Source organism: Coffea eugenioides, chromosome 1, assembly GCF_003713205.1.
Source record: "Coffea eugenioides isolate CCC68of chromosome 1, Ceug_1.0, whole genome shotgun sequence".
Lineage (NCBI taxonomy): Eukaryota > Viridiplantae > Streptophyta > Magnoliopsida > Gentianales > Rubiaceae > Coffea > Coffea eugenioides.
Window position 1 is genome coordinate 39,117,042 of NC_040035.1, and position 11,404 is coordinate 39,128,445.

General features: G+C 37.4%; 2 protein-coding genes across 2 annotated transcripts; both read right to left on the reverse strand.

Moving 5' to 3' along the window:
* Positions 1-2,231: 2,231 nt before the first annotated feature.
* Positions 2,232-5,793, reverse strand: LOC113772198 (putative late blight resistance protein homolog R1A-10). The gene is made up of 5 exons (XM_027316788.1): positions 5,712-5,793; positions 5,515-5,665; positions 4,546-5,433; positions 3,312-4,466; positions 2,232-3,012 (listed from the first exon to the last, which is right to left on the reverse strand). Exons 1-5 carry the CDS (start codon positions 5,791-5,793, stop codon positions 2,232-2,234), a joined length of 3,057 nt encoding a protein of 1,018 aa, XP_027172589.1.
* Positions 5,794-7,975: 2,182 nt separating this feature from the next.
* LOC113772210 (putative late blight resistance protein homolog R1A-10) lies at positions 7,976-11,029 on the reverse strand. The gene is made up of 2 exons (XM_027316799.1): positions 10,588-11,029; positions 7,976-10,485 (listed from the first exon to the last, which is right to left on the reverse strand). The coding sequence occupies exons 1-2, from the start codon at positions 11,027-11,029 to the stop codon at positions 7,976-7,978; spliced, it is 2,952 nt and encodes a 983-aa protein (XP_027172600.1).
* Between the last annotated feature and the right edge of the window lie 375 nt (positions 11,030-11,404).

Below are 11,404 nucleotides of genomic sequence, written 5' to 3' on the forward strand. Positions count from 1 at the left end.
ATGTTGTTTTAGCGAACTTATATGAACGTGAAGGAAAGCTTGAAAAAAGTAGGAGAAAGTCTTTCAATCGCAAAGTTGGGGAAGAACTCTATGGAGCTTTTAAGACTCATTTGCTGCAGACTGCATTAGTTTATTTGAAGAATCAGCTGCTAAATAGTACAAGTCATTCAGATTAATTGTAACCATTTGGTACAAGAAATATTCCATCATCAACATTTCAACAATTAAATTATGAAATACATCATTATAAACAAAGCTATACTTGTTTAATTTGACAGAGCTGTAGCCAAGTTCAGAGATCATTAAATTGCTCATCCAACTTGTCGAAAGGTCGATGATATCTTTAACAATTGATAACATGATGGTCGACTGGTAGCGAGGCAGCTTCTTCAACACAATTATCGATGATATCAATTATACATTTATTAACTCAGGTTGGTTGTAGGCTTGTGGTCTTTGGTAGGAAAGCTATACTCAAGCACGAAGACATGGTTAGCCGAAAACTGATTTTTTTTTTTTTTTTTTTATAAGCAGGAGGTGTTGGAATCTAGGACCTCTTATGTACTGTCAATGTTTTGAAACTCGGACGGGTGATTGAACAGGTAAAGTGGCAACATCAAGGTTCAACCGATTCAACCTCAATTCATTGATTATTTATTTATTTTTTATTTTTAAAAATAAAAAATAACAAGTAATCAGAAATATGTAATATCAACACAAAAATCCTAAAATTTGTAATATCTTTTGGAGAAGATTTACTGATCTAGTGCCTTCTAATTCATCAACCAAATAAAAGAAAAAGTATTTCACAAAAAAAAAAAAAAGAATCAACAAAATGATGAACAAATCTATCCAATATTTTAAATTAAACAATGAAGTGTTTAACCTTCCCAACTAAAAAACAAATCTGATAGGATTTGTAAACTTAACTCCAAAAAACAGAAAAAAAAAATCATTAATATGAAACCAAAAGATAGAATACGAAAGGGAAAACAAGTGTGCTTTTTTATCTACCAAATTCAACTTGATCATCGTTTAGTTGAGCTTGTAGAACGGCTCGTGGAAGTAAAGATTCTTGGAAGAGGAAGAAAATTGAGGGTTTCTTGAAATTATAGTTGGATTAGTCAATTTATTTTTAATAAAAATAAAATAGCCCATCAACCAACTTAATTGAAGTAGTAGACAACTTAATTAGTTGTAGTTGTTGGGTTTTGATAGAACCCAAAAGTTCAAGAAAGTGAGCAGCCCATAAAAAAAATGTCCTAATTCAAACTCAAAATCTAAAAACTAGACCTGATCAGTTTAATCGGTTCATTTCGATTCACTGATTTTGACTGGTTTTGGCTGGCTTTTTAGCTTTCTGGGTTTCTCATAGATTAAGTTGGTTGGTATCATATCAACCGGTCAGTCCCGTCCAATTCTTAAAACATTGTATACAATTTCTTACACCTTATCATCCAATCTAACTCTTTCCAAAAAAATTGAAAAGTATTAATTCATTTAATTAAAGAGTTTTCTGGCCAGAAAACTAAAAAGTTTTCTCATAGATTACTATAAATCTATAGTGATTTTTTTTAGGAGGAAGCAATCTACATATATACATAGTTTGTTAGTGGAGGGATGGATTAAATAATTTGGGGGGAGAAAGTATAAATGAGAGGTCTCGAGTTCAAGGCCTCTCACTTACAGTTACACTAAAAAAAATGATAATAAACAAAATATATGCGTATAAGTTTGTCGGAGAAAAATAGCAAAGTCACAAACTCTATGATTTTTGGAAATCACAGTCAATTCTCAATTTGATTTTAAGGAGTGATTGATTCAATTGGACATTGGAGACAGAACAAGAAATACAACACACTTGACTAAGCATCAATACAAGATTGTATCAGATTGTGTCTTACCAGTTTCTGATAAAGCTATTGTGATACATGTTTTGATACACAACTTCACGATCCTGAGTCTGTATTCTGCGAAATGGAATCAACAGATACTTTATAGACTTGATTATAGTCATCTGCCAAAAGGTGGTGTATTAATCATCAACTTTTTCACAACCAATTTATCAAGCAGTACATTTATTTGTTCAATAACAATTTTCATCATATGTATGCATTAAAGCAACAAGGTCACGTCATTATAAACAAAGCTATACAGAATATTCACTCTTATGGCAGATTATCTTCCTGACCATCCTTTTTGAAACTCAATCGGACCATGAAGGAGTGTCCTTATTTCAGATCAATTTCACCTGAGATAAGGATTTTCAGATCCTCATTTCCGTAGTCCACCTGCTGTTCCTTGATATCTCGAACAAAACCTCCAGTAGAGCGTAGACATCCATGCACCTCAATCAATTGAAGAGTTAATGTTTCCCATAAACAAGAAGGCAGCTCTTTCAATTCCTTGCAACGTTCCAAAACTAATTTCTCAAGACTGGGAAAATGATGTCCTGAGCCTCTCCACCTGACTGTCTGCAAGGATTCCAATTTCAAGAATTTGAGTTTTGGGAAGATTTCCTCTTCTTCCATGTCTTCCATGTCCCATTCCTCTACTCCATCAGCTGGTTGAAGTATTTTAAGAACCTCAAGATTATGTATTTCTTTTATTGTGGAAATCATATTCCAAGGAAAGTACTCAAGGGTCAGCTGTTTAAGATTTAAGGGGAGACGAAATTCAATATGATGTGCTGTCACATTACCTAGAGTCAGCTTTAGTGATTCTAGTTGAGTCAGAAAGCCCATTTCCGCAATGGCGTTGCTCTCCCCAATAGATTCTTCGGATTCTAGCAAACGGCATTTCAGTTCACGAACATTTGGAAACTTTCTCATCATCTGTACCATGCTTTGCCCCAGATAAAACTTTGGAGTGGAAAAGGTGGCTAAATCATATAAAGTGGAGGAGCTGTCAAGGCTGTCATTGGCCAACCTAATATCAATGAAAGCACCATGCACATGGAGATGCCTCAATTTCTGCATGTTCCACAGAGATTTAGGCAGTAAACAATGTCCTCTGTCAAAACAATGTACCGTCAGAAGTAAAGTTTCCAAGTTTGAAAGGTTCGCAAGTGAGGATGGGATCTTCAGCTTACGGCCTTGAAATTTTACTGCCAAGTACCTCAAATGAACAAGCAAGCATAATTCACTTGGGAAAGTATAGCCTATCTCGTATTTTCCAAATCCAAGACTCTAAGAAGTTTCAGGAAAAAAACAAAGGATAGTATATAGTCCGTGTCTTTACTGCTGAAGTAATTACACGGCAGCAGTAGAGAGCGTATACGGGTAAAAAATATCCTTGATTTTGCAATATACTTGAGATCAGAGCCGTATGATAACCGACGTAGGTGGTGTGGCCCATCAAACGCCTCCTTAGACACTTGTAGAAAATTTATATCTTTGGCTTTTCCCTTGCAAAACACATGCAACAAATCATGAATGTGGCAGGTCTTGACCCCGCCTAAAGATCTCTGTTTCCCCACTGTAACCAAGCTTCTCTTAATTAGACTCGTTATATAGCCTTCTGCAATTTCTTCTGGGCTTTTTGACTCATTCTTCTGAACAAATCCTTCAGCGATCCATAACCACTTCAACCTCTGGGTAGGAATTGCTTGATCTTCTCTAAATGCTCCAAAGTAAAGGAGGCATGGCTTTAAATGATCAGGTAGATGTATGTAACTCAATTCCAGTATACTCTTGCATTGATCCGTGTCACAAACTATGTTTGAACTTAGGCTATTCAAGACTTCCACCCAACCAGCTTGATCTAGAGTAGCAAGAATTCCAGATATGATGACAATTGATAAAGGCAGCCCCTTACAGTTTCTTGCTATTTTCCTCCCAAGAACATTCAGTTCTGGAGGGTAGACTTCTTCTCTAGCATTTGCCACATTTGTCTGTAGTAATTCCCAGCTTTCGTCATCAGTAAGTAGCTGAACAACATGACGATTTCCAGTAATCTCATGATCCCGACTTGTTAAGAGAATTCTGCTTCCATTGGCATCATCAGGAAACGATATTTTCAAAGTATGCCATGCCTCAATATCCCATACATCATCCAGAAATATGAGATATTTCTTTCCCTTCAAGTTTTTACGGATTATATCAGCCAAATCATCATCTTCCTTCATCTCAGAAAATTGAGCTTTCTGATCAATGCAAGCCAAAATCTCAGACAACAGATCTCGCTTGTTATATGTTTGAGAGATACAACACCAAGCACGAACATGGAAGTGAGATGTAACTGAAGGATCATGGTAAACCTTTTGTGCCAGAGTTGTCTTACCTATCCCAGGCATCCCCACAATGGAAAGCATGTCCAACTGCATTGATCCTCCTTTAAGTTGATTGATTATCACTTCTACCTCATTCAAACCCACCACAGCTTCAATTTGAGTAGCACTATCAGTACTAAGCTCTTTGTTACTGCCACTCCACTTGCTTCTTGTTGTTGGGGAACAATTTAAACAACTGCAAAAGCAATTGGAATGTCATTAACACAATAGAAGTGCTAATTTCAGCATCCACTAATTTATTGCTGAAATATTACCTTGTGATAGCTGTCAGGGATTTGAAGACATAATTTTTGTCATGAATCTTCAGGGCTTCACCTTTAAGAAGCTTAACTTTTTGTGTGATCTTATCAAATAATAGCAGGGAATAAAATGATATATCTCCAACTATTAAGGAGTCAAAAACAAACTCTGTTTCATATGCTACCTCTATAACACGACTCCAAAGGGCTTGAAGTTCTTTGTGCTGATTGCATTGCTCCCCATGATTCTCCAACCACGATCTTAAGAATAAAAGACCATCTTGCATTGTTTGAAGGTTGAGATTGTCTTTCCGGCTGTGCTGCTCCAAATAATTTTTCAAAAATGATCTTAAGAATGAAATATCTTTTTTCAATCTTTGAAGTTGGAGCTTGTGTTGCAGGTCGTGCTGCTCCATCTCATTCAGCCAAGGTAATCGGAGCCCTTTTGGAACTTCCTGCTTTAAAGACCTTCGGGAATCTTCCTCGGTCTTCTTCAAGTACGTTTTTAAGAAGCCAGCTCCATCCCTAGCAAAAGCAAGTGGATCCACTTTACTGCTTGCCAGTTCCTTCAATTTTTGTAGGTGAAGATCGATAAACCCCAGTTCACTGGTCGTAGGAAAGTTAAACCTTAAATCGACAGGATGCTGTTCCTCAACTTCTGCCTTAATAAGCTTAATCTTGTACAGTAAACAAAAGAGCTTAACATCTGTTTCCTTGGCCGAAGCTTCTCGGATTTTCTTCTGATAAAGTGAGAAAATTACAATTGCAGCATCTTCGACCACAGCTCCAATAAGATCCTGGGTTCTTCGAGGTAGTCCATCATACTTCTCTTGCTGCTTTTGGAGAATGCTGCTCAGGAATTGAAGCCCCTCATAGAGTATCTTCAAGTGATGCTTCAGAGATCTATTAAAACAGGAAGGAGAATTTAGTAGTAACTCAAATAGATTTGCTAGAAGTGAACTTACAAAATTCCCCACTATAAACCTATTGGTCTGGGTAGACACAATGAGCGAAGATGATCCAGATTGCAAGACGCCAAAGCAAGCCAAACGGACTTGCCGATAAGCATGCTTGATGTTCTCTACTGATTCAGTAATCTTCAATCTAAGTTCATCAAATGCTTGACTACCATCATCTAAAAACAAATAGTAAATATAACAAAGATGTGCTGCAGATAGAACCACAGCTCCACAAGGCTTCTTCACCACCCCGGGGGCTTGCCTCGTAGGGTGGCAAAGTGCGCAACGGATAATAATGTGGCATTTGATTAATGGAACATCCGAACATATTTATTTCATATTAAATTTTATTCAGAATTTCAAATTTGAAAACGATATTTTTTACTATTTTATCAAAATAAATTCGAATTCAGTAAATCCGAATTCAAAAACCCCAAAATCGTTTTCAACCTTAATTCAATTCTTACTAATTCGGTATCATCGATTTACCGATCGAATTTTCGAATTACTGACTTCAAATTATCAAATTCAAATGAATATTGGTCGGTAATTCTATAATTACCGTAATCGCTCACCCCTAACTAAAATAGTTTCATTTATAACTTGCAAAAAATTGAATAAAAATGTAAAAGTTGGAAATGCGTGTCCGTTGATGTCTTGATGATGACTTCCTCGTTCTTTAGTGTAGCGCGGCTTGTCGACAACCGTCTGATGATTTGTGTGGACTCACTAAATACACTTTGCCCCCATGAGTTTGAGCCTGAATAACAATTTGGCCCTTAAACTCTAATGTATACCCCTTATCTCCATTGGAACTTTATAAGAAGTCAAAATTAGGTTATATTTTCTCATGTATTTGGCCAAAATAAGGCTGAAAGCTAGAAGAAACTCAAGTTTGGTATTTAAAAAATTAAAATAGGATTAGAAATTGAACCAAAAATCTCATAGTTATCTGACTAATATCCCTATTAATTAAATTGTGATTGGAGACAATACATTGAATTTGTTACTCAATTTCGGTATTTAAAAAATTAAAATAGGATTAGAAATTGAACCAAAAATCTCATAGTTATCTAGAAATTGAACCAAAAATCTCCCTTCCCTAACCACTAAACTAGAACAAGAAATTGAAAAATTAATCAAACATCTCGAAATCATCTTAACCTACAGTAATCAACAAACGAAAACAAAAGGGTCACTATGATCTCCTTAAAATATCAACAACTTGTATTGCTAAGCTCAAGGAATAAAGTTTGGGGGAACATGAAGGCTACAAATTGAAAATTATTTATCTTCGTGTTTTCAGAATGACAAACATTAAATAATGCATTAGGTAACATGTATTCCGAATGACTATTCCACCATTATTAAACCACAACCATCAGTCATTGTGCTTTCTTGGAAAGGCACAATGAAATGGCTTTACTTGGACTTGAGAAATGATACATGAATCCTTCCTTGTTCCCGGTTGGTCCTTCTTTAGTGGCCAGGAAAAGGAAATAGGCACATCTTATCGACATGCATCGTCCCAAGCACCTATTTGCCTTAGTCAAATCTAGCAAGAAGACGCGGCTGGTGAACAGCTCCCCCAAGCCGAAGCTACAAATCTACAAATCGTGACTTTTTGTTACTTAGCGCAAGTGGTACCAGGAAGCATCCTCAAGATCCTTTATACAAAAGTACCAGGGATCGAATCCTGGGAAGGCCCCCTCCAAGCACTACCACAGCCCTAGTCTAAGACGATGCCGAGGCGGACAAATAAACAATTGGCCTCCACACTTTTCTTGTATCAGATGGTGTTTAACCATTTTCTTGTAAAGCCACTGTGAAACATGTTTCTGACTTATAAATCCATCATGCTAAACTCGTATTCTACAAAATGGATTCAACAGATGCTGTAGACTTAATTATAAGTTTGTAACCATCAGGCACAAAGTATATTGACCATTAACTTTTTCATGATCAATTTATCCACTAGTACAGTAATCTGTTACTAACAAATTTCTATATATATATATATATATATATATATGCAATGAAGTGATACAAATTACATCATCTAAACAATCCTGCAGAAATCATTGTGCTATTCTTTTACAGAGCTGTAAAGTTGCAAGCCAAAAGCATAGCAGATGCCATCACATCCATAGCCTCTTATCTCCCATGACACAACAGACATGACTAAGCATCAGTTCAAGATCGTATCAGATTGTGAACTCCAATTTTCCAGCAAAGCTAATGTAAAACATGTAAATGGATTCAGCAGATACTTTAGACTTAATTATAACCATCTGGCAAAAAGTGTATTGATCATCTAGTTTTTCACAATCAATTTATCTACTAGTACATTAATTTGTTACTAACAATTTCAGCATATATATGCAGTAAAGCACATAATATTACATCATTCTAAACAAAGCCAAACGGAAGATATTCACTCTTAAGGCAGATTATCTTTCAGACTACCCTGACCATCCCTTTGAATCTCAATCGGACCATGAAGAAGTATCCTCAATTTCCCCTGAGATACAGATTTTCAGATCCTCATTTCCATAGTCCATCTGTTTTTCCATAATATCTCGAGCTAAATCGCCAGTAGAGTATAGACATCCATGCACCTGGATCAATTGAAGAGTTAATGTTTCCCATAAACAGAAAGGGAGCTCTTCTAATTCCACACAATCTTCCAAAACTAATTTCTCAAGACAGGGAAAATTATCTTCCGAGCCCTTCCAGCAGACTATATTCAAGGATTTCAATTTCAAGACTTTGAGATTGGGGAAGAGTCCTTCTTCCATGTCCCATTCCTTAACCCCATCACCATCAGATTGTCCGATTAATTTGAGAACCTCAAGATTGGATAGCTGTCCAACGGAGGAAAGTAGACTCCAAGAAAAGTCCACCAGGGTCAACCGTCTAAGATTTGAGGGGAGAAGAAGTTCAATATGATGTGCACTCACCTGACTAAGAAGCAGCTTTAGTGATTCAAGTTGCCTGAGAGAGTCCATTGCCACAATCTTGATGCTGTCACTAGTAGATTCCTCTGATTCTAGGAGACAGCATTTCAGTTCGCGGATATTTGGAAACTTCCTTATCATCGCATCCAAGCTTTGCCCTACGTAAAGCTTTGGAGTAGAAAAGGTGTCTAAGTTATACAAGACAGACGAGGATTCAGGGTTGTCATTGGCCAAACTAAGATCAATCAGAGCACCACGTACATGAAGATGCCTCAATTTCAGCATATTCCAGAAAGCATCTTGCAATAAAGAAAGGCCACCACCTGAATAATATGTTGTCACAATAAAAGTTTCCAAATCTAGGAGGTTAGCTAGTGAGGATGGGATGATGTTCATCCTACCTAGAACTGCCAAGTACCTCAGCCTAACGAGCAAGCATAATTCATTCGGAAAAGTAAAACCTAAACTAATATGTCCCAAATCCAATACTCTAAGAAGTTTCATCTGATGAATGGAGGATAAGCTGTATGATACTTCACGCCTTCTAACACCCGATGTAGAATGTTGTAGAGAGCGTAGGTGGGGACAAAATATCCTTGACTTCGCAAATTGCTTTGGTTGACAGTAAATGGATAACCGACGTGGGTGTTGTAACTCATCCAATTCAAGAAATTCATCATACCCTTGTACCAAATGTAGAAAATTTTGATCTTTGGCTTTTCCAACACAGAACACATGTAACAAATCATGAATGCGGCAGGTCTTGACCCCACCTGTGGATCTTCGTTGCCCCACCATAACCAAGCTTCTGTTAATTAGAGCCATTATATAGCCTTCTGCTAATTTCTCTGTGCTCTCCAACTCATTTTTCTGCACAAATCCTTCTGCTACCAATAACCACATCAACCTCCGGATAGGTATTTCTTGATCTTCTCTAAATGCTCCAAAGTAAAGAAGACATGGTTTCAAATGGTCAGGTAGATGTACATAACTCAGCTCTAATATACTCTTGCATTGTCCTGTGGCACCAACCACGCCATTTGAACTTAGCCTTTCTGCAACTTTCTCCCAAGCATCTTGATCCAGGGTTGCAAGAATTCCAGATATAATGACAATTGACAGTGGCAGCCCATTACAATTTTTTGCTATTTGCCTCCCAAGAACATCTAGTTCTGGAGGATAGCCTTCTTCCCTGGTAACTTCCAGCTTTCTTTGTAGTAATTCCCATCCTTCTTCCTCAGTAAGTAGCCGAAGAAGGTGAGGCTTACCAGGAATCTCATGGTTTCGACTTGTTAAGAGAATTCTGCTCCCATTGGTATCATCTGGGAATGATTCTTTCAAAGCATTCCATGCCTCAGTGTCCCAAACGTCATCCAAAACTATGAGATACTTCTTTTGCTTCAAGTGTTTACGAAGTGTGTTAGCCAAATCATTTTCATTCCTTTCAGCATATTCGTCTTTCTCGTCAATGCAAGCTAAAATTTCTAGTAACAAATCTTTCTTGCTATATACTTGGGAGATACAACACCATGCAAGAATGTGGAAGTGAGATATAATTGAAGGATCATGGTAGACTTTTTGTGCCAAAGTTGTCTTACCTATTCCAGGCATGCCCACTATGGACACGATGTTGAACTGTTTTGATCCTCCTACAAGTTGATCAATTATTGCTTGCTCCTGATCCTTCAGATCTACAACAACTTCATTGATTGCTGAGATACTACTCTGTGATGGCATGTCCCTCGGGCTCTTGGTAACTTCTTGGGCTTCAATGACGTACTTATCGCCTTCAATCTCCAAGGTCTCAGTCTTTTCGCCTCTCCACTTGCTTATTGCTGCTTTGGAAAAATTAGGAAGCCAGTAGAACGCCTGGTTCAGAACCATGGTAGTTTTCTGAGGTTTGAAGACATCCTTTTCGTCATCAATCTTTGAGAGTTCAGTTTTGACAAGATTAACTTCGTCAAGTACTTGGTGGGATTCCTGGTTTGCTACCTGGTGCGACACCTGGTGGGTTGTTCCAGTGCTCCACTTGCTTCTTGCTGTTTTGAAAAAATATTAGAGAAAATGGAAAAATATTTTAAAAAAATTTGGAGGTCTAACTTCACCATTGTTGCAATTATTTTTGAAAATTGAAATGTTACCTTGTGATGTTACATGCTTCGAGATTGTGGTTGCATTCTGTGCTTCACTCTTAACAAGCTTAATTTCTTCTGTGATGTTGTCAAGTAACATCAGAGAATAAAATGACACATCTCCAACTACTAAGGAGTCGATAACAAACTCTGCCTTGTGTGCCACCTCAATAACCTGACTCCAAATAGCTTGGAGCTGTTCATGCTGGTTGTGTTGCTCCCCGTTATTTTCCAAGAATGATCTTAAGAAAACAAGATCATTCTGCATTGTTTCAATTGGGAGCTTTTCGTTCTGGTTGAGCTGCTCCAAATTATTTTCCATGAATGATCTTGTTAAAGTCAAGCCACAGCAGCAACTCTTGACTTCTTGCTGCAGCCGCAATTCTTGATTCTTGACTGTGGCAGAATTTTGTAATCCCACATCGCCAGAAGCTGAGGGAATAGCCTCCATTGTTTCCTATAAATAGAGAAGGCCTTTGAGAAGTTTAAGTGCACCACTCAAGAGAGTTATATGGGCTATTAGCTTCTTGAGTCATCTAGCCCATTCAGTTAAATATTTTAGGCTCTCTTGATTTGAGTTTAGGAATATTTTCTAAACTCTTTTGTAAGTGCCTATTGGCCTAGGAACCACTTTCCTACGGTCTTTTGTATTTCTTCTTCATAGTAGAAATATTGCTCCTCCCTCGCCCGTGGACGTAGGTCAATTTGACCGAACCACGTAAATCTTCTGTGTCTTTTATTTGCTTTGTTATCCGTCTTTATATGGTCGGTTATACCGCCTACTTTGTGCTAACTTGAGTTTGTCTATTCCTGGCCCGGTCCTAAC